The 23,358-nt window shown below is 37.0% G+C and overlaps 2 protein-coding genes and 1 long non-coding RNA gene across 5 annotated transcripts in view; 2 read left to right on the top strand and 1 right to left on the bottom strand.

The window, feature by feature from the left end:
* Positions 1-4,433, top strand: part of CXADR (CXADR Ig-like cell adhesion molecule) — a 61,807-nt gene extending 57,374 nt beyond the window's left edge. Inside the window, exon 8 of the mRNA XM_025995663.2 lies at positions 4,068-4,433. Coding sequence (XP_025851448.1) covers positions 4,068-4,109 — 42 coding nt within the window. The 3' untranslated portion in view covers positions 4,110-4,433. The remainder of the gene's footprint in view (positions 1-4,067) is intronic.
* A 175-nt stretch (positions 4,434-4,608) lies between these two features.
* On the bottom strand, positions 4,609-23,258 carry BTG3 (BTG anti-proliferation factor 3). 2 transcript variants are annotated; one of them, XM_072740922.1, is made up of 5 exons: positions 23,127-23,258; positions 19,625-19,803; positions 15,654-15,791; positions 10,330-10,537; positions 4,609-5,292 (listed from the first exon to the last, which is right to left on the bottom strand). In XM_072740922.1, the coding sequence occupies exons 2-5, from the start codon at positions 19,795-19,797 to the stop codon at positions 5,053-5,055; spliced, it is 759 nt and encodes a 252-aa protein (XP_072597023.1). In that variant the 5' UTR covers positions 19,798-19,803; positions 23,127-23,258; the 3' UTR covers positions 4,609-5,052. The 2 variants fall into 2 exon arrangements, with proteins under 2 accessions (XP_072597023.1, XP_072597024.1); XM_072740923.1 differs by having other exon boundaries at positions 23,124-23,242.
* The window catches only part of LOC112917666 (uncharacterized), a 162,379-nt gene continuing 161,232 nt past the window's right edge, over positions 22,212-23,358 (top strand). For both annotated transcript variants that reach the window (XR_011997693.1, XR_011997691.1), the window contains exon 1: positions 22,212-22,551. This is a non-coding gene — a long non-coding RNA (uncharacterized lncRNA). The remainder of the gene's footprint in view (positions 22,552-23,358) is intronic.

Here is a 23,358-nt window from a genome sequence, read left to right as displayed (position 1 = left end):
TTGTTTCTGGTTGTGCACTTGTAATCCTGTTTCATTGTTCATTCCTGTTATACTTTTGAGTATATACTGACAAATCATGTAAAGGGAAGAATACTCCCTGTCAGTTATTCTTTAAAAAAAAAAAAAATTGCTGGTTACTTTTGAGAATTATTTTTCCATGTAAACTTAAAATCAGGGTTTCATGTTCCATTACAATTTTATCAGACTTTTAATTATGACTTATATTGACTTTACATATTAACTTGAAAAGTGAGGTTTCCATAATGTTGAGTCAATTTAGAAATATAGCATATTCTTCTAGTCAGTTTTTTGTAAATTTTTATAAATTTTTCTCCATTTGACTCACTCATTTCTGTTGTTACAGTTTATTTCCAGGTATTTAGTACTCTTAATAATAGGGGTTCTCTCTTATAAGGCACTATTTTAAGTTTTTCTTATGAAATTAATATTATTTACAAATAACTGCGAACAGTGGAGGAAAAGCATATATTACCACTCTATTATTACAAGCATTATTTTGAAATTTTTCCCTGTAGATGTAGTTTGATCAAAAATTTTAACCACACTGCAATCCTTTAATTCAGAAATTTAACAGACTGCCCATGAGATATACATGCAATTTGGTTATCATAAAAAATGTTGTCTTTCTGCATCTCTAGTTACAATGTAATAATGCTCAGTATAAAAATCTAGAGACTGAAATGTACAATCTAGAAAAAGTTCTTTGTATCTGGCCACTTCCCCTGCCTCTGAGAACACTAGCTACTGTTAATGTGGTATTTATTTTTCCAGACAGTTTTTGGCACCATCATAGAAATAATATTTTTCATCTCCCACTTGCAGTATTTCCCCAATTTGCAACATTTTATTCCCTGTGATCACATTTTTTTTTTTTTTGTCACTACGTGGTATTTTCCACGGTATTTTCTTGAGTATATGTTCAGATTTTACTTAACTGTTTACTTGTTGGCTACTTAGATTTTTGTTGTTTTTGCCACTCACAATTCTTCAATAAACACTTTTATATATATAATGGTCCCTTTGTTTGAGTATTTTTGAACACAGATTCCTAGAAGTAGTTTCTTGGTCAAAAGATAGGCACATTTACATTTTTAACTGCCCTTCAAAAATGGTGGCATTTTAAAGCCTCGTTATGGTGTCTACATTATAATACTTGGTATTTTCAAGACTTATGAAATTTGAGCAAGGCTTCCATTATGTAATTTATGGGAGTCATTTCTATAGCAAGTAACTCCTTTTTTGAGGATAAAGACAAAGTTTAGCACTTTTATTTGTGCTGATCATGTGCTTTAAGGAATAAACATCAAACCACTCTAATTGTAGTGGGGACCGCTACACCTACTAATGGTAAATTTGCTTCTGACAAGGATTAGATGGGTTTCCATTTCTTTCCTTAGGTTATCCTTTAAATTACATGAAAGAGCCATGGAATATGGAAGGTGCTTCATGTTATAAATTGGGAGACAGGCCATATTTTCTGTGAATAGTGTATACATTTTAAACAGGAATTGCATGAGCCTTCTCTAGAACTAGTGTTTGCATGACAGCTTCCCATTATAAGCCAATGCTCCATCAGTAATGTAGGGATATGGTTGGGTTTCCCTTCAAACCTCACAGTATTACTGCCTCACAAGTGGAAAACAAAACTCCAGAGAATATTATGAGAATACTGAATAGTAGGTTAAATTACCAAATATTTGGTAACTAAAAGAAGTTAAAGCCTATCATTAACTTGGGCCTTTATAAAATACCACTAATTCTCTGTGTGATCTTCCCCCTGGACCTATCATTGGTAGTTTGCTTTGTCATCTCAATCCTGTCAAGTGGGCTGTTATTTCCTATTGCAATTTGATTTATAGTTCAAGCAAATAAAATGTCTGTTATTAGTCCCTCTTCAGAAATATCTGAACTCTTTGTAAAGAGGAACTTTGTCAAGGCTTTATTGTTTATCAACAGATATTTTAATGTCTTCTATCCTCACTTGCTTAATCTAACCTTTGCATCTTGTTACTTATTTTCAAATATTGGCTTGATATTAAACCTTCTCACAGTATTATTGTAAGTAATGAGTTGACCCAAGCAAGGTACCATCAACCATGGGCTTTACAAAACAGGGTTGGTTTAAGTCAGGGCTTCATTTCTTAGGTTTTTGTTATCTTGGGCATTTTTAACTTCTCGGAGAGTCCTTTTCTAACTGTTTACTTGTTGGCTACTTAGATTTTTGTTGGGATAATAATGGTACCTGACTTATGGGGTGATTATGAGGACTAAATAAGTTACAGGCACATAGATATGAAATTTTAAAAACTTATGTTATCTGTGAAATGGATAGAATGGCACTCTGGCAAGGTAAATGCATATCATAGCATTTAAGTTTTTCTTTCCAATCATTAAAGAAGTCACTTTAAGAGTGATAGTTGAGAAATCAACATAAATGTGTTATTAATCTTAAATTGAAATCGTAAGTTTGCTTAAAAGTTAAATATTTTAAGATAAATATTACACTAAAAACCCAGAAATAAGCACTTCACTATTAATAGAACTTACCAAAAGAATTTGTATTTTTTAACTTTAAAATTTCTCATGTCCAAGTTTAATCTCTGAATTTAGAGCTTTGTCATTATGCCTAAAAATGTAAGATGGAGAATTAAAACAAATAATCATCATTCAGTCACAAGCCACTTCTGTTTGAAACAGCCTGAAAAGGCTTCAAGCTGAAATCATGCAAGTCTTCATTAGCAGCCCTATATTGTATACGGGAGACAGACTTAGAGATGTTACAATTCCTAGAGTCCTAAATACCATTAAAAGTTTGACAAACTTCTATCCCATGCTTACGAGACTGAATTTAAGACCCAACTGCTGAAAGATGGCTTTTTCCATTAGGAATGGATTGGAAAAACTATTCGGAGTTTTCTTCTGCTTTAAATAACTTTCCTAACAAGCTGAGAGGCTGGATAGCCAATCGAAGGGCAAAATCTTCTAGAGGTAACAGGTCTAATACACAGTTCAAATGCAAAATTAGCCTTTTTCACAAGGCACTCAGCCATTTAGCTGTCAGCACTAATGAAGAGATTTAGGTTTTATAGTAATCTAATGTGGAAAGAAAAATCTAGTTACTAGATGTGTGCTAAAAATAATTCCCTTCTTGACAGTATGACTATTATGTTTCTAATTTTCCCAATAAGCTTGTAACTACAAGCAAACTAAAAGAAAAGCTATCTGTTAACTCCATGATAAAAATACTTGAAACCTGCTACCTTTACAACTGCAATCTGCCATTATCACACAGAACTCTCTAGGATCCATAAGGGAAGCCTAACAGTTAAAAAACATTTTCTTTTTTTTTTTAATTTTTTTTATTATTATTATTTATTTATGATAGTCAGAGAGAGAGAGAGAGAGGCAGAGACACAGGCAGAGGGAGAAGCAGGCTCCATGCACCGGGAGCCCGACGTGGGATTCGATCCCGGGTCTCCAGGATCGCGCCCTGGGCCAAAGGCAGGCGCCGAACCGCTGCGCCACCCAGGGATCCCTAAAAAACATTTTCAAATTTAAATAAAGCTTATCATCCTGTGATGCTGGTTACCCTAAGAAAAACCTGCTCAAGTTTGAGTAGGTATTCATTATATATTTCAGGGAAAAAAGATTATCATGGTTTAGAAATATATTAAAAGATGTATATAGTTTACCCAAGATAATATTAAAACTAGAAGAGTCTCTAAGATTTAAAAACAAATTTCATGTTGAGGTTGCAAAATTTAAATTCCACATACTTCAAACCTTTGGGCTATATGTATCCTTAGAATTTGTGCACTTCTCTGGTACTCTTATACTTAAATAGAACCTATCATAAAAAATGACTACAGGAATTATTTGGAGTAGCCAAGGGCTTCTAATCATTTATTAGGAAGCTGTGATTTTTCTGATAAGTCAAATAATTTATGACTAGAAATTTAAAGATGGTGCAAAATAGGAAAAAGTATCTAAAAAATTTAATTTTGGGGGAAAAAATCCAAATTCTTATCTCTCTCTCTTTTTTGTAGTTCAAGTACGCTTACAAGACAGATGACGTTACGGTGGTATAAATATGAAGGACTACTGAAGAATCTGAAAAGTACTGTACTATTTGGCTTTATTTCAGACATCTGTTAGACTTTCATGTGTTGAAAAAAAGCACAAGGATCAGAGATTAAGAACATTTCTGCCAAAAAAAAAAAAAAAAAAAAAAAAAAAAGAACATTTCTGCCTTATGCAGTGGCACCAGGCATTTAAGTCAGATGCCATATCAAAATTAATACAGACTAAATCTTTGGTTAGGGAAATCCTATCTATAGCAACTTTGATGGCTGAAAAAAATGTTTTATTATATTTATATTTTCAATTCATACTAATAAATTGTGGATTTTTTATATGCATTTTCTTATGGTTGCCTTGGGGAAAGTTACGGTTAATAAAAAGTTGATTTTTTAAAAGAAAAAATTAAATTCTTACATTTTTTATTCTTTGCTAAATATTTAAGCACATTAAACTGAAATATCCCGTTTGCTATTTCTCCCTTTCTTATGCACAGAAAAGAAGCACACATTGTCATGCCTCAAACTACTTTTTATTTGCAACTACATGATTTCACGCAATTTTTCTAAACAATGACATAAAATAGATTTCCTTGTGTATAAATAACTTACATACTCTCCATAAAGTAAATGCTCAAAGGTGCTAGAACAGATCGTCTGCTGCTACAGTGTTCTCGTATCCAACAGAGTTGATGCACAATATATAAATACTCAAGTCCAATATTAAAAACTCAGGCACTTGACTAACTTTAATAAAGTTTCTCAAACTATATCAATATATCTAAAGTGCATATATATTTTTTAAGAAAGATTATTATCAATAACTTTTCTATAAAAATAAGTTGATGGTTTGGCCCATCTAACTTTACTAGAATGAGTATGAACTTTTAACTTTTAATGTGGTCAGGCTTAGTCTACCTTCTCTCAACACTGACACCAACAGAATCAAAAGCAGCTAGTGAGGTGCTAACATGTGAGGATTAATCCAGTGATTCCGGTCACAATGCATTCCAGGAGGAGGTACCCATGTTACTGGAATTGGGCGATATGGTTTATTCTTTCTTCCCTGATTTGGATAACCAAATGGAATAGGAGGAGGGTAGTGATTCTGATGACCATTCCCTCGGTACATTCCTGGCTTTTTTCTGGGCAAAGGGTGCCACATTGGAAGAGGCGGGAATATTAATTCTGAAATCTGCATGAAAGAGAAAACAGTAACTTAATTCAAAGGAAAAATTAGTCACATTATGTAAAAACAATGCAGAAGTCCAGGTTACTCTTTAAAGACGAACCAAATCACTCACCCATACTCTTAAGAGGAGGTCTAAGTGACATCCTATGGTCAGATATAAATATGTTAAAAACTTCATATATAATAGGTGACTGATTTGTTTTCTGAATGAAAATGACAATGAAATGAAAGAATGAATGAACTCAAAACAGCATTCTAAGAAAAGATTAAAACAGAAATGAATGGAAGTGTGAAAGTTCACACCATGTTTTAGATCAGTAGTTTCCACAGCTGGATGGTTATTAAGGAGTCACCTAGAAAGCTTTTAAAACACAAAATATTCATATCCTAGCCCTGACCAATAACAAAAATGTAAAAACAGAGGTCAGGTATTCTGACTACAATGTATGTGATTCTAATGCAGCCAGTCTGTGTTTTAGAACAACAGTACTAGATTATCCCAAAGTCAAATGGGACATCAAGTTCACAAAACAACTCCAAGTCATCAGCAGTTTTGGAGCCCCCTGCTCAGAATGCTGTACTGTGTGACTGTGAGTTTCTGAATTCTCTCATTTCTAATCTGCAATTTTTAATATAAGTATTTTAAAATTTATATTCTATATAAACTTGCATTCATAGCCTAAAAAATACAAACACTATATATAAAAGCATACACAATGAATGTAAAATCCCTGTATCTGATTGACAGCTACTCAGTTGCCCTCTCAGAGGCAATTGACACTAATTTTTTTGGTGTATACCCTTAAATTTTCATGCATATACTTGGGTATACATCTGTACATACATTTTGAAAAACATGCACATACAATTTTCTTCACTACTTTTTGCACTTGATAAACACATCTCAGAGATACTTGTATCATACCTAAAGTCCTTTTTCATTATCTGACAGCTAGGTGTAATGCAATGACTATGCCACACATCAGTGTCCTATTGATGGAACATTTAGGCTGTTTTCAGTGTTTTACTATTACAAACAATGCACAAAATAAAACAATGCTTCAACGAATAACCTTAGTATGTTAATTCCTAATTATATAAAATAATGCTAAAAAAATAAAAAAAAAATAATGCTGAAATAAGGACGAATTTAGAGTTCCAACTAATAATTGACTCATATTACAAACAGCAAAATGAAATGTTTTCATTTCTTTTTATACTGAGGTGCTGAAAATGTTTTAAAGCTGTCAAGAGAGAAAAGGGTGCCTGGCTGGCTCAGGGAGAAGAGTATGTGACTCATCTCAAAGTTGTGAGGTCAAGCCCCACTTTAGGGGCACAGATAAACAAAACTGTCAGAAAAGACAAAATTCTGGAGCTTACATTATCCTTTCCAGTTAATCCTCACCCCCATAAGCAACCACTGTTCTGATTTTTGTCATCAGACTTGAGTTTTCCCTGTTTGTGAACTTCATATAAATAGAATCATCTAGCATGTGTTCTTTGGTCGATGGCAAAATTCACTTGCTCAATCAAATGTTTTTGGGGTCCTTCCATATTATATTTATTATTAGTTCTTCCTATTTTACTGCTATTATTCTACTGTGTAAAAACCTCACAATTTTTCTCCCATTCACTTGTTTGTGGACATTTCAGTTGCTTTCCATCTTACTACTATGAAAAAAAGCTGTTATAAACATTCTAACACATGATTTTGTAAATATTTTCATTTCTCTTATTAAATACTTAAGTGTTAATGTTGGGTAATAGGGTAGATGCATATTTAGTAAGCGCCAATAGTTTTCCAAAGCGGTTGTGCCATTTCACACTCCCACCAACAGTTTATGAATCTAGCTACTTCACATCCTTGCCAGCAGTCAGACTTTAATTTTAGCCATTCTGGAAGAAATTGTGTTTCACTGTGGTTTTAATTTGCATTTCCCAGATGACAAATAAGGTTAAGCACCTTTTCATGTGTGTTTACTGGACATTTATATAACTTCTTTTGCACGGTGTTTAATCACATCTTCTGCCCACTATTTTTAATTGGGTTGTTTGTCTTTTATTACTGATTTATAGGAATGATTTATAAAGTATATTCTGGAAACCAAGTCCTTTGATGTATGTATTGAGAATATTTTGTTCCAGTCTATGCTTTGCCTATTCATTTTCTTAATGGTTTGTTTTGATGAGCAAAGATTTTTAATTTTGATGAAGTCAAATTTAACAAGTTCTTTTCTTTTGTTTTTTGTATACCCTGAAAGAAATCTTTGCTTATCCCAAGTAATAAAGATATCTCTGAATACTTTCTTCCAAAAGTGTCAGAGTTAGCTTTTATGTTCAGGTCTAAGACCCATCTCAAATTAAATTTTTTGTGTATGCTGCCAGGTAGCAGTTAGGTTCATTTTTTTTCTTATATAGAGTGCCCAATGTGCCAGTTCCTTTTTTTTTTTTTAAAGATTTTATTTACTTATCCATGAGAGACACAGAGACATAGACAGACGGAGAAGCAGGCTCCCCATAGGGAGCCCAATGCAAGATTCAATTCCACAACCCCAGGATTATGACGTGAACCAAAGGCAGACACTCAACACTGAGCCACCCAGGTATCCCTAGTAGGAGTTCTTAGAGACTTTCCCTATTGAACTGCTTTGACACTTTCATAAAAAAAAAAAAAAAAAAAAAAAAAAAAGAAGAAGACTGTACATATGTAGGTCTATTTCTGGGCTCTCTATTTTGTTCCATTAATATATTTTTGTATCTATAAATCTTTAGCACATTATCTTATTAGACATAATGGCTTTATAGAAGTGTAGGCCTTTAACTTAAGTCTCCTTTTTATAAATTTTAAAATCAATGTCACTTTCTAGAAAAATCTTGTTGGGATTTTGACTGAACCTGAATTGACTCTATAGATCAATGTGGGAGAAATGACATGATCTTCAATTCTTAATTAGTAATCTCTGGAAGGATCTTTAAAAAACCAGACAGACTCCTAAAAGAACAAAGGCCCCAAGCTAGGAACTTTGTGTCCTTACTTTGACAAGCCCCCTATTTACACCTTTTAGCAGTGCCAGGTTCAAGATGAAGTGGATAGGAAGAAAAGATTAAAGTGGGCCACTTGTACCAGATTTCTACACAATGGCTTTTAACATGCTTCTCTGTCATGAAATGTTTTGTTAGTGAATAAAATGTCAAGGAAAAATGTCTTATTTTAAAGGCCCACGGAAGATACTTCAATTTCCATGCTTTTGTTATAATTTTATACTAACAGTTTCTCAACATGGGGGAAAATAAATACAATTTAAAAGGAAAATCTAGGGGTACCTGAGTGGTTCAGTCAGGCATTTGACATTGGCTTGGGTCATGATCTCAGGGTTTTGGGATCAACCCCCATGTCTGGCTCCCTGCTCAGCAAGGCATCGGCTTCTCCCTCTCCTTTGCAGCTCCCCCTGCTTGTACTAATAGACAATAAGTAAAAATCTTTAAAAAAAGGATAATCTAAAAATTAAAGGCCAATTTACTTGCAATCAATTTGAGACTTACTTTCTTGCTTTGTTGAGTAATAATAAAATTCTGAGATAAAATTGCCACATGGGAATTAATTCCAGGCAATTTAACAACAGTAATTTAGAGTATATAATACATCACAGAGGGGGAAAAAACCCAAATATTTATGGTAAAAGTCTTAAAAATCATCTCTGAAATACAAATACTATGTTTACTTATCTATATAGGGAATCTCTCAGGGAAAATACAGAAAAAAAAAATCCTAGTAACGAATACTTCCATAGAAAAGTACAGCACTGCTGGTTGGGGGGAGGTGAGAGGACTTGGTCACCATTATAGTTTTTTACACTTAAGTTGTTTAAAGCAAGTGCATGTTATCTTACAATATACACCATATATCCCTACGAATATGATAATCTTCATAACTAATCTTCCTAGAAGGATAATTCAACAAATGTAAAAAAAAAAAAAAAAAAAAAAGAGAGAGAGAAGTTAAACCGAAAGCATGTTCATTATATAAATGTATGATGAATTTAAAGATTTAGTTTCTCTTGGGACACCTGGGTGGCTCAGCGGTTTAGCGCCTGCCTTTGGCCCAGGGTGTGATCCTGGAGTCCTGGGATCGAATCCCACATCAGGCTCCCTGGATGGAGCCTGCTTCTCCTTCTGCCTATGTCTCTGCATCTCTCTCTCATGAATGAATGAATGAATGAATGAATGAATAAATAAATAAATAAATCAAAAAAAAAAAAAAAAAAGAAAAAAAAGATTTGGTTTCTCATACTCAAAACCCTGATTTCTCATTAAAGTCTAACTGTTCATTGTAGCCCAAATCCAACCCTACCACCAATCTGGTATGTTTTATATCTAATTAAGGCCAAATTAATAAAAATAGGTATATTTTAAATATACTCAAAATTAGAATAAAGTGCATGTACAGAACACAGCTCAAATCAAAAGATGTCTTTAAATTTTCTTGATTTATCTTTTTTGTTGAAGAGTATTGTATTGACAATTTTAAAAAGTATATTAAATGTTCTTTGGTATGTGGGGTATAAACAAGTGGATGAATTTCTAAGTGCATGCACAGTTGCTATGTAACTCTTTAACTGCTGAAGTAAAGGAGATAGTGTTCTGACTTGAGTGAAAAATCTTATATATAATTCAGTGAAGTTTCTCTTTAATCATGGAGAGAAGAAAGTTAAACCTAATGGTATGCAACAGAAGTGTTGAAGACTCTAAAAACTGAATACCTCCTTTGTAATACAGTAAGGATTTTGAAATATCAGGAATGTTTTATCACCATAATTTTTTCTACTTTTTGTCACACCTTTTAAAATGTATTTATCATAAACAAACAACCAAATAAAATGTATTTATCCTACTTATATCTCAGAGGATCAGCTTCCCTTTATGTGGAAAGTAAGAACTGGGATTCAGTATCTCAAATCAGAAACCCTGGGCAATATGAGCAGGACCCCCTGGAATGACCTCGCAAGCCCTGCTCATCATCTTTGAGACATCCATGATTACCTGGTACACAGGGCTTGGGGTCGCAGTCACTGAACTGGGTTTCACTTCTACTTCTTTACTTGTTTCTTCATCTGAAGAAGAGGATCCTGAATGATAATCAGAGGTAACCTTATCAAGAGCCCTGGTAACTTTCTTGGAGATTTCATCCTTGTTCTCATCCTCATTTTCAAAGCTGGCAACAATGAATGCATTGTTTTTCTCTCCATACCTAAGGATTTAAAAAAACAAACTTATAAACCCTGAAGTACATCAACAAAAGCAAGAAATTCTCCATAAAAACAAACAGCCTTGGATATGCCATTGGTCTAAAGCAAAGAAGGAGCTCTCCCCAGAACTTAACCTTACATATTCAGTATCTTTTTTTTATTTTTATTTTTTATTTATTCATAAGAGACACAGAGAGAGAGGCAGAGACACAGGCAGAGGGAGAAGGAGGCTCCATGCAGGGAGCCCAATGCGGGACTTGATCCTGGAACTCCAGGATTGTGCCCTGGGCCGAAGGCAGATGCTCAACCGCTGAGCCACCCCGGCGTCTTCATACAGTGTCTTAGTCCAGGTCCCATGACAACAAGCAAACCATGATTTTCTACCTCTGGCTTTATTCAATTACACATTCTCTTTCCAATTTTCTTTCCTACTGCCACCCAAAAAATAGTTGTTTAAAAAACACTGAAGAGAAATTCACTGTTTTGATTATATTTTTGTATGTATCATTAAACTGGCTGTACATTAAAATTTTCTAATATATTTTTAACTAACCACTGTAATGTAGATATTAGTAATTCAAGTCACAAATCAACTAGGTATTTCCTTTGAGATTGACTTTTACCATGATTAAATAAAAAAGGGGCCTGGTTTGCCTGTATCTACACTGACAAAAATAAGAACTGAGGAACTAAAAAACAAACAATTGTTGAGTAAAATAAAGAGGTTTTGCTGGAATTATATTGCTTATCTCATGGAGATTCCTACGAAAACTGCTCATTTCTCATCCTAATTCTTTTTAAAAAGTAAAACTACCCTTTTAATCCTCCCAAAGTATTTTTAGAGCCTTGAAATAAAAAATAATTGTTAGAATATTTAACTATAGCTGCTGGCTACTAAAAAAAAAAAGGAAAGTAAATTCTGCAATGAGGGAAAATAGCATAGTGAATAGTAAAACTAGTAGGTTTTTTTTCTGAGACACAGAGAGAGAATCTTAAGAAAGCTCCATTGCCCAGCGAGAAGCCCAACAGCCCAACGGGGGCTTGATGTCACGCCCTCGAAATCATGACCTGGGCTGAAATCAAGAGTTGGAAGTTTAACCAACTGAACCACCCAGGCCCCCATAAAACCAGTTTTCATTTGGAGATTAAGAAAAACCCACAAATCTATTTGAATAGACTGTACAACATAAACACTATGAAACAATTTCTAGTAAGTGTTAGGACAAAGGAATTAATTGTTGAGCATTTCTTACACAACATGTAATTAAAGTTAGAAAGACAAAGTGATTTTAAGCCTAAAAAAAAAAAAAAACCAACCTTGACAGAAAAACACAGTTAATAATAACGTAGATTAATTTGTCTTTTTTTTTTTTTTTTAAGATTTCATTTATTTATTCATGAAAGACAGAGAGAAAGAGATATAGCCAGGAGGAGAAGCAGGCTCCCTGAGGAGCCTGATGTGGGACCTTGTCACAGGACCCTGGGATCACGACCTGAGCCAAAGGCTCAACCACTGAGCCACCCAGGTGGCCCTCAAGTAAAGTCTTCTCTCAAATTATTTCTCAATCAGAATATGTATAAAGTAAAAGGCCAAACTGCAATAAAGCCTTTCTTTGAAAGTTATATGGAGATCATGTAGCCTCACAGGTGAGTTCTACTTCTTTATATAGCTGTGCTGACTTCCACTCTCACAGGCTGAATGGGCCATAAATACTACCTAAATATGGGACATAACTCCCTTTTTTATTCTCTTTCCGTTTATCTCATAAAAGGAGTTGCTACAGATGGTAGAAGGAGCACTGAACATGTTTCTGGTTCCAGCTCTCCCACTAACTAGCTCTGATAAGGGGCAAGTTATTTAATGTCTCTAGGCCACAGTTTCCTATCTGCTAGGCAAGAAAGCTGAACTGGCTGGATACTGGTTGGTCTTCAGCTAGTGTTTTTTCCTAGTATAAGATGCCTGAGCATTTAGGCAAATCCTTCTTAACACATAACTCCTGTACTGTAATTTCAACTTTACTTTGCACAGAGTTTTAGCAACGGAATTTACCTGTCTACCCATGGGTTAAGGACTCAACAAATTTCAATACAATGGTTAATTCACATGTTATTAATGTCAGCAATATTAAAGGGTTTATTAGGCCTATCTTCGGTTTTGCCCATTAATGGAGTCAAAATTCAAAAAAAACAGAAAGGCATTTGAGAAAAATCCCTGCCTCTGTAGAAACAGAAACTTAAATCGAGGGCAGACTGAAGGGTCGAATGACTGAAGGGTCAGCTTTATTAACTCAGATATTTTTGACATGCAAATTCAATTAGGTTCTGCATCTTTCCCTTTCTACTATTTCGGTATGATAGTTCTCTTCATAGTAAGCAAAGCTCTTCACTATATATTACTGTAACATTGGCATGTGCGGTTAATGTTTTAGAATTAGTAATGGATAACTTACATTTTCCATTTTTCAACCATACACTGCTAAAACATTAAGTCCAATTTAGTTAACTGGAAACAAATCAATTGCATCTAATGGTCTGTGTATCAGGAAAAGGATTATAGAGATTCAAAAAAAAAAAAAAAAAGGTATGGAGTATGTTGGATAAATAAGAAAAATAAGAAAGCTGTGAGCCATTCTCAGGCATTCTCTTTATAAGGGAGGATCTGTTACCTATTCTGTATCTTCTCACATAGTTCACAAAATGATAACCTAACTACATAAGGTTTCTTGTACACTTCCAATATTTTATCCTGATGAAATAACTCAGTTATACTATGAAGAATGCTCCCTTTTAGTCAATTTCAATTTATTTATAAGCTTACTCTCTAGTGTACCAATGAGTTATTATTAATGTCTCTCAGATATTTGTTCAATTATAGAACTGCTAGATCAGCCTTATTTTGGTTTTCAGAATATTTATCTTTATAGTTTTGGTCCAAAAGCACTATCAATATTGAGATTTCTTCTCTTAACTGCAATCACCTCTACTCAATCACCAGCACAAAGTTCTATTATCACAGAATGAGAACCCCACATTCTGAAGGTGATTAAAATATCACATCATAGCCAACTTTTGGCAAAATTTTAATCACATGTAAAATTATTAAAAGGCTACTGAACGCAAAGATTTTCATATATTAATAAGATGAAAGCACAGAAACTTTTCATTATCTGGCATCATAAGTAATGAAGTATCCACCTAAGTAGAATGACTATTTAACTAAAGCTTTTATCTTCAGGTGCCAAGATTTAGTTTAAGCCATTTCGAGGGATCCCTGGGTGGCGCAGTGGTTTGGCACATGCCTTTGGCCCAGGGCGCGATCCTGGAGACCCGCGATCGAGTCCCACATCGGGCTCCTGGTGCATGGAGCCTGCTTCTCCCTCTGCCTGTGTCTCTGCCTCTCTCTCTCTCTGTGACTATCATAAGTAAAAAAAAAAAAAAAAAAAAAAAGCTATTTCGAATAACTATGTCCAAAATGTTTATACAATTACCTGACTTAAGCATTTTTGGACATAGAAATATTTCCCTAATGATTTAAGATTGTCATATTAAATACTCATTATTTGACTAGGTGATAATACATTTTGCCAACTCTTTTTTTGCTTTTTTGTTTCTGCCTCCACGTAAGACTCTATTTTTTTGGTAGCTTTATAACTACATGAAAAAGCCCCTTTCAAATACTGCTTATACTTTTTTATGGCTGAAAAACTACATAACTAAAGAACTGTGTTAAAGAAGAGTCAGTCAGAATCTAAGTGCAGGCCTAATAAAAAAGTAAGCAATTGAATATGGTAACTTTGTGATAACTATTTCTTATATACTGAGGTCTTCAGCAGGGGTTCAGTGGCCGAAGTCTATAAAGTCTGACCTTGGCCTAAGATGAGTCCTGAATTGGTCCCAGAATCTAAAAATGTTTGACCTTCTTGGACCAAAACTTAAGATATCTTGCTCTTCTTTTTTCTGAGAAAGAAGTGCTGGAGAATCTAGTAACCTTAAGTTTCCCAAAGCAAGCAGCTTACACCAACAGCTTATACCAAGTACTTCCATGGTGGTCCAGAGTGGCATGGCATATCACCACCTCTACTTTTATTGCTGGAGATCAGGTCAAAGGTTATGATCACCTTTGGAATTTATTAGGATTGTATCAAAAAGCATCTCAACTGTAGTCAACAGGTGAAATGCACTTAAAACCAAAGAGAAATACCCTAAAGGAACAACTGTAGGGAATCACTTGCAGGGTATTCCATGTATCTATACTCATCCTTATTCTTCCATCTATCTATACTCATCCTTATTCTTCCTGCCTGGAAATATCCTTGCCACCTCGTCAACTAGTCAACTGCATCCTTCCCCACCCAACTCTAGTATCACCCACCTGGTATTCTTTTCTGATTCCCAGTAGAGGCAGTAACTTTCTCCTTTGTGCCACCAACCACTGCATTTTGTACGTATTTCTATTACAGCATAAACCACACTGTTATAATCTGCTCATTCTTTTTTCTCCCTTATTATACTTCAAACAATCTGACAGCAGAATGTCACTTTCACTTTTTAAAAACCCCACAATTAAGAATGCCTGGTCCATAATGTATGTTTTTCAGAATGAATGGAATTCAATTAGATATCACATCTAACACTCGCCTTTTACAATTCTGCTCATTTGGAAATGAGAAATAATCTCCATTAAAAAAACAAAACTATGAAAATAATGGGTGAGGGAGGCAAGAGAAGAGACAAACAGAAACCAACTGAACATTATTATTATCCAGTACTACTTGAGATTAACTTCTTTCCTAATTTGAAGAGAGGAAACACAAGTGCACCACCAAAGAAAGACAGTAATTGACCTACAAGAGGCTAGGTATCTAAATTCTGCCTTTTGGTCTATAATCAACTTCTTGGCAGAGCCCTATAAAAACCCTACTCAATCAAGTTTTTTTTAAGTTTCTTTAACTGTAAAAAAGGAATGTAACCAGTCCTTCACCTTCAGATGACAAAATTCACAACTAAATAAGCCCACACAGCCAGCTTCTGGACATAAAGACACACAAGCAGGCAGTAACTGAGAGAATTTCATAAAATTAGTTCTAGCATGGTAATCAGTTCAGCCAGCACACTTACCGACAGCACACCTCACATGGATCCACCCACAGAGTGAGTTCCTTTGGTAAACCTAGATCACTGTATAAGATGCAGCTGTTCTCACAGGCTTTCAGAACATCAGGATCAACTCTCTGAAACTTATTGACACGAATGCATCTACAACGAAGTAGAATAATGTTAATAGCTTTAATTGAATCTTAATCATAAACCTTGTCATATTATTAGTATTTACCAATGTGATTTTTTTAAAATAAATTTTTATTTATTTATGATAGTCACACAGAGAGAGAGAGAGGGAGAGACACAGGCAGAGGGAGAAGCAGGCTCCATGCACCGGGAGCCCGACGTGGGATTCGATCCCGGGTCTTCAGGATCGCGCCCTGGGCCAAAGGCAGGCGCTAAACCGCTGCGCCACCCAGGGATCCCACGTGATTTTAAAACAAAAAAACCCTGGTGGGGAACCCAGGTGCATATCTATCCTAAGTAGAAAATAAACGTGAACTGAAGGCAAAGAGGCAGCATCAGTAAGACGACTCAGCCTGGTGAGAAGAGGAGGGCATCTGTCCAGGCCCAGGGAAACCATAAGAACTGGCTCTACGTCATTTCAGCCAGACAGAAACCACTCAATCTCACATGTACATTAAATGAGGAAGGAGCACTAACGTTGCATAAAATTACTTAGAGCACTAAAGGTAGAAGTATTAATAGGCCAAGTTACTATATAACAAAATCTCCAACAAAAGACTTTTAACCAATGCTTCAAATATTTTGAAATTCTTATGATGTTTTGATCATTTCCTTGCTTATAGATTCCAGATAGCAAGTGTTAAGAAAGGTGTCCTTTCCTCACCTATAATTGTTCTATAAATATACAATCAGTCCAAGACATAGAACCATTCATATCATAGTTAAGATTAAAATATAATCCAAAGCGTTACTGGCTTACTCATGTATTTACCAAAGGGTTTTCATTTTTTAAAAACGCCAAAAATAACTGAAAAAAAAAATCTAAACCAACAGAGCCTTTGTTCCATTTTTTAAACCTAAGAAAATACATATCTACCCAATGGAATGCTCAAAGATGGCTCCGAGGATGAATGCAAAAATACATGTTAAAGTAAGCATTTTGCTTATGTACAAAAAATGGTGGCTACAATAAAAGTATTTACTGCCTACAACTAAGAAATCAATCAAGAGAACCCAGGTTTTAGTGCTACTCCCAGTACTTATTTATTGGGTGAATTTGGATTAAGTCGCTTCACCTCTTCCTCAGATGCAAAGCTCTCAAATAAGGAAAACACAAATTTATTGACAGATAGTAATTATACCATTAAATACAATGATATCAATAGAAAAATGAATAGAACCTAACATGATGCTTAGGTTCTTAAAAAAATTATTTCATTATTTGACTTCAATTTTCATTTAAAACAGTGAAAAATTTCTAATAGCTAATACAGATTTCTAAGTACTAATAATAACTCTTTCTGAAGGTTTACTATACACTTGACAGTTTCCTAAGTGCTTCATGTATACTAGCTTCCCCATTGTAAGAAAGGAGGCAGAGTTGATAACTTTACCAACTTTACAACTAGGAGGAGGTAAATCCAGGGGGCATATCTGGACAACTGGACTCCAAAGGCTATTATTATTCTATTCTGTCTATACTAATCTTAACATGACTGTTAACAAGTAAGCAATTCAGAGTAAAAAAAATATTTTACAGCATATAAGATGCTATTTGTTCCTTTCTTTAAGATGGTCTATGTTTACAAATTCTAGTGTTGTGTAGGTTGATTCAAAAGTCCTACTTACCATAGGATCAAAAGCAGTTATAGGTAAGGAGATAGAACTTAGAAGTACGTGTTTTTGTTATCTATAATAAGAGTGATGTAGGCTCTAAGCTTAAAAAAATATATATGTAAATAAAGATGCTTAGAGACTCTGCTTCAACAAAATTTGCATATCTTACATATTTTGTGCTGTTTTTTCAAACTCTATATACCGTGACTTATCCATTAACCGATCTTCAAAAACAAGATTTCAAAAGTTGCATAAAAATAGTCTATCATTTACTTAATGTTGACAGTTCTTTTCAATTTTTTGCAATTATAAAGTGTAAGAAACATCCATATTCATACATATTTATCTGCATTTCTAATTATACTTCTAGAATAGATTTTTAGGAGACTTACTGTTCAAAGAGTAGGAGTATTTCTACAGATCTTGATAATATTGCCAAATTGCCCTCCAAAAGCCTCTTATTTGTAGATATTGTGGAGAAACAATTTTAATTTATAAACACTTTAGAAGAAAAAGAACACTTCCAACCTACTCTATGGATTCAAGAGTCTCACTCTGGCTAATCCTATATTCTGTTCATTTTTATAATAGTAACAACCCACCATTAAGTCTAATAGTTTTCTACTCCAAAGACAGCTTCAAAATGACTCAATAATGATACTTTTGATCATATGCCAATTTAATCCTGTTTAGCTAATTTTTTTCCTCAAGTTTTTAGAATTAATGGAAATGAAACTGTACACTGTCTGACCTTTAAGCGTTTACTTGACAGTGTCTTCTTTTCTCAGTAATAGTAAAAAATTGGTTTGGCACTTCCAAAAGCCTTTGTCCAATGTCAATTATATCAGTGTAAAAAGCCTCAACAGCTCTAACTCACAAAAGCTGTTCACTATCAGAAATGACGATGTGCAGGAAAAAAAGAGAATCAAGTGAGAAGATAAAAAATAACTTGAGTCTGACTTATACAAAACATTCATATTTCTACTTTAATCCATCACATCTTCCAATTTACTAGGAAACCTCCTTGGATAAAAATGAAGACGAAAATACATCAATAACTTTTCAATACAATACTTTTCTTTTTTCAATCAAATAAATGCTCACCTCTGGCTTTTAGCAAATGAGAACTAAACAAATCACATTTTCATTTCTTTGTAGATTCCCTGAATAGTCTTACACTTGTAAAAGCTAAGTGACTGAAAGAAGTCCTTTTTACATCAAAGCACTGAAGTACTGATCTGAGAAGGAAACTTTGGGGGCACCATTATGCATAAATAAAAGAATTTCTGTAGTCACAACTGCTCGACTTTTATTTTTTTGTGGCCACCTCCACAAATGGGGCATAGTTTGACAGCTGAGTTTATTTAGCAGAACCCAGGTTCTCAACACAGTGATCACGTAAATACTAGGAAATGAGCATGCCAGAACATGTTTTGCAGAAGCCTGTTCTTCTTTACTTTAAGCCGTAAGTGTAACTTATAAACCAGAGTACAAAAGACAGCTGCAAGTGAGAGTTACTTTCCCTCTCAGAGACAAGGCAGTGTTCAAACTGTGGTGTGCAGAAACCCAAAAGAATTTAGGACCAGTCAGACGTGAGTTCAAATCCCAGAGCTAGTGTCTGCCAGTTGTGGGTCATAGTAAGTTGCTTTCATCAATAGAAGTCACAATGGCTTCTACTAAAAGGATTATGCACAGTATAAATGAAATTTTTGGGGTCAACAATGTATTAGGTATTTAATATTCTTAATTGTATTCCCCATAAAACTTTTATTTTTCCAAGAACATGTAATTGATTTGTAGAAACAAAGAGACTCGTTTCTCTCAACTCTTACCATGCCCATTTATGGGTGAATTTTAGGGGTCCTCTAGAATTGTGAAAACCCTCACGTACCTGTGATACATAAGAAATCCGTTCAGTCAGAAGCCAAACTACAACCTCAAGACTAACTCCCATGACCCGACAGTACTGACTACCCAAGTAGTCAGTGGTAAGTGGGACTTGAACAAATACTTGTATCTTAAAACATGTATGGAAAAAAAAAATACCAAAGACACCCCAAGTTTTGTATTTTGCAGTTGAACTGTGAAAGAAATGAACTGAACACCCTTTAGTCCTCTGGCCTTGTACTCGTTTCAGGAGCTATCAGCCTCTTAGTCCAATCCAACTGTTCAATCTAATCTTTTACCTGTAGGCCTGTCCTTTTGATGGTTTTTCTGGATACCAGTGATTTTTATATTTTTCTTGAAGTATAAGAGTCAATTTCTCAGCAAACCGCTCAACCGCCTCTTTTTTCAACTTATCATGTTTTCGAACCAGCCGTGTAAAAAAGAACACAACAGCAGCAATTTCGTTCTTCATCTTTCCCTGTAAAGATAAAACAGTTTTTCTCAAAAAAAAACAAAACATAAAAACTGGAAAATAAAGCTCTGCAAAACGTCTGTCCTTCATAGCTCTCCTTCTTTCAATTTTATCTTGTGTTTCATTGCCTCATATCTGGAAAAAGGAACAAATAATGACTAGTTTATGCCATGAAGACTTTATTACAATACTGTCTAAGAATCTTATCACTTAGCTTTGTGAAGAAGTTCAGTAAAGAGAGCACACCAAATTGCTTCTGTTGGCTAAATAAAATCAGGTATCAAAGAAAGCACTACAATGATATTATACACTTTTTACTAAACGTGTCAATATTTAGCTGCAATAATTTAAAATTCTGTGTAATAATTTAAACTTTAAAACACAAAACTGTATAGCTACTATAGAAAAATGGTAATACCTAAAAAAAAAAAGAGTTACCATAAGACCAATCAATTCTACACTTATAGCTATACATCAAAAGAAATAAAAATATATTTCTACACAAAAATGTGTACACAAGTGTCCAATGCATCATTCGTAACAGTCCAAAAGTGGAAGCACCCAAATGTCCCAACTGATGGGACAAATAAATGTGGTATATACATGCAATGGAATATTCTTCAGCAACAAAAAAGAGGAATGATGTATTGATACAGGCTATGACAAAGGTGAACCATGAACACACTGTATTAAGGGAAAGAAACCAGTTACAAAAGACCAAATATTGTATGATTGCATTTATTTGAGTTTTCTAGAATAGGCAAATCCATATAGACAGAAAGTAGGTTATTGGCCTAGGGGAAGGAATGATGGGGGGGAGGGAAGAGGAGGGTGTCAATGAATACAGGGTTTGCTATAAGGGTGATGAAAATGCCCTAAAATTAACTGTGGTGATGGCTACACAACTCTGTGAATATACGGAAACTAATGAACTGTAGATTTTAAATGTGTAAATTGTATGCTACAGGAGTCCTATTTGAATAATAAAGCTGTTACACATAAAGAAAAAAATTTTAGCATGAATTTGTTAGCATTTTTCAGGAACAGAGATATATTTACCTGAAAGATATAACCCAACAGTGGTTCTATCAAAACATATTTAATAGAGCAGAAATTCAGGGTCATCCACAGAAAAAATCAAACTAAAAGAAAGCCAGAGATTTAGCTGCACTGTGGAATTGCCTCAAGACTCTCTTTAAATGGCAGATCTGATTTATCATTGATTAATCCATAAAGGCAAAAATCTTATCCTGGGATTGTTTCAACGTATATTCTATTCTGTCTTTATGCAATGAGCTCATTCACTTGGCGGCTGTAAGTAACTTGGGAGTTTTTCATATGCTGCATTTACTAAGCAATATCATCCCTTCCAGAGTCAATTATTAAAGATATACAGCCGCTGCTGTGTTTAATATAAAAACCAAAAACCTCGCTGATAAGTTTGGGTTCTCACACATTTGTTTTCTCAAACCTCTTGACATCTCTCCTCATAATATGATCCTTTACTCCTTGTGCAGATTCAAACGAGGGATCTCACTGTGAAATACTAGTTATCTGAGAGGTGTGCAGGCAGGCAGTCCTACCCACCCTGATCTTGGATGGGTAGACACCTAAACCTTCCCCTCTGGAACCCTAGAATGCCAAATCCACCTTCTTTGGCCAAGTACCAGACAAGAGGAACTGAGTTGCACATAAAAGTTGTGGAGGCACATACAACCCCAGCCTTCCACAAATGCTATGAGGCATCCTCCTAAAAAAAAGTTAGGCCACTTCCACTTTACAAAGCTGTATTTATATCCCACCATGTTATAATGGAAAATAAAACCCACTGCAACTTAATATACGGTTTGAGAAGAAAGTTGCTTGCTGATGGAACTACATTAGCTTCTATCTCATCAAAGAAAACAAGGAACCCCACGAAAGAAAAGTACTGAATTCTAAACGATAATCATTCTCATTCATTAAATTCCTCTACTGCGCTCTCCACAGCTGAGGTCAGGGTTTTTGTTTTCCTTTTTGTCTTGTTGTTTCGTATCAAAAAAATAAAAGGAAGGAAAGAACCACTCGGTGGTTGCTATTGCTTTGGAACACAGGATGAGTCATATGGAATTACTTTTTTTTTTTTTTTCCCTCAGTCTGAAGGAACGATGCGTGGAATAGCATAAAAATTAACCCCCTCCCACCAGTTAGAATCCTGGGGGTACCAAAGGGTGAAAGAGGGAGTTACAAAGTCAGAGGAAGAAACTAGAAGCGAGCTGGGCCAGGGAGCCCGCAGGCGTCTTCAAGTAGCCGCAATTCCTCCACCCACACTCGGAGCGAAAAGCTCCCATTTTAAATATCGCACGGTGACGTCATCCCGGGACGTAGTCGCCGCGGCGGCGGCTCCTCAAGTTCTACTTTGTTCCTCAGGCTCCTCGGCTCGCGGCGGCGGGCATAAAGCCCACGGGGAGCCCAAGCCCGGCGTTCCAGGAGCTCATAACTTTGTGCCTTTCCCCCGTGTCGCAACGAAAGGCTCAGTCGCCGCCGTTTCTAGAAACCAAGTCTTCCTGACAGACGTCCCCGAGGTTGAGGGCGCGGGGATCGCGGCGGGGGGCGAGGACCGCGGACCGGCCTCCGCGGCGCTCCGGGCGGGCTGCGGGCGCTGAGCACACGGGGCCCCCACCGGGTCCCCACGGGGTCCCCCGGGCCGGGGCTCGGCCGCCTCACGCCCTCCGAAGCCGCCGCTAACGCTCACGCTCGGGGGGAGAGCGCTGGGTGAGTAGGCGCCGCGCGGCTCCACCCACCCCGGAGAGCGGCCTGCGAGCGCGTCCAACTTCTGCAATCGCGGTTTTCCCCGAGTCAAGGGGGAAGGGCCGCGGAGCCCCGTCCCCGTCCTCCCCCCGAGCAGCCTCCCTCGCGGGGCGCGTCCTCCCGCCCGCCGGCCGCCGCGGCTTCCCGGACGGGGCTCCCCTCGGCGCGACCCCCCGGGCAGCAGGCCGGGCCCGCGGCTCCAGGGGACGCCCCGAGGCGGGTGGGCAGGCGCGAGGCTGTCGCCCACCCCCGGCGGAGGCGAGGGCGGTGGAAACGTGGCAGGAGCCTCGAGGCGGCGTCTCCTCCGGCCCCATCCCGCCGAGGTCCCGCGCAAACCCCGGGCGCCCCGCGCGGTCCAGCCCCTCGTCCGCGCCGAGCCGGGGCCGACGCAGCCGGGTTCGAGCCCACACGCCTCCCCCTTCCCCCGCGCGCCGCTGGCCGCGAGCCTCCGACGTGGCCTCCGCGGCGCCGGGCCCCCTCCCCGCGGTGCCCTCAGCTCCACCACGTCCGCCCCCCGCCCGGCCCGGCCTCCTCACCGCCGCCGCCGCCGCCGCCGCCGCCGCCGCCCTGGGGCCGCAGACTTGGCGGTCCCGACAGTCTCCGGCCAGGGAACCGAGGGCGCCGCCTCCGCGGGCCGGCGCTGGGCGGCAGCGAGCGCGGCGAGCCTGGTCCGGAGCTGGCGGCTCCCGCGTCGTCGGGCGACCGAGCGCGCGCTGAGGGCGGGCGGGCGGGCGGGAAGGTGCGCGCGCGGGGAGCGCGAGAGAGGAGCGC

This window comes from Vulpes vulpes, chromosome 15, assembly GCF_048418805.1.
Source record: "Vulpes vulpes isolate BD-2025 chromosome 15, VulVul3, whole genome shotgun sequence".
NCBI classification, from domain to species: Eukaryota; Metazoa; Chordata; class Mammalia; order Carnivora; family Canidae; genus Vulpes; species Vulpes vulpes.
This window is presented reverse-complemented; position numbering and strand designations above follow the sequence as displayed.

Coding starts and splice junctions, on each gene's coding strand:
- BTG3 (XM_072740922.1), bottom strand. CDS start 19,797: ATGAAGAACGAAATTGCTGCTGTTGTGTTCTTTTTTACACGGCTGGTT. Junction 15,792..19,624: donor TCAAAAGGACAGGCCTACAG/GTAAAAGATTAG, acceptor ACTTCGTTGTAG/ATGCATTCGTGTCAATAAGT. Junction 5,293..10,329: donor CCCCAAGCCCTGTGTACCAG/GTAATCATGGAT, acceptor TCTTTCATGCAG/ATTTCAGAATTAATATTCCC.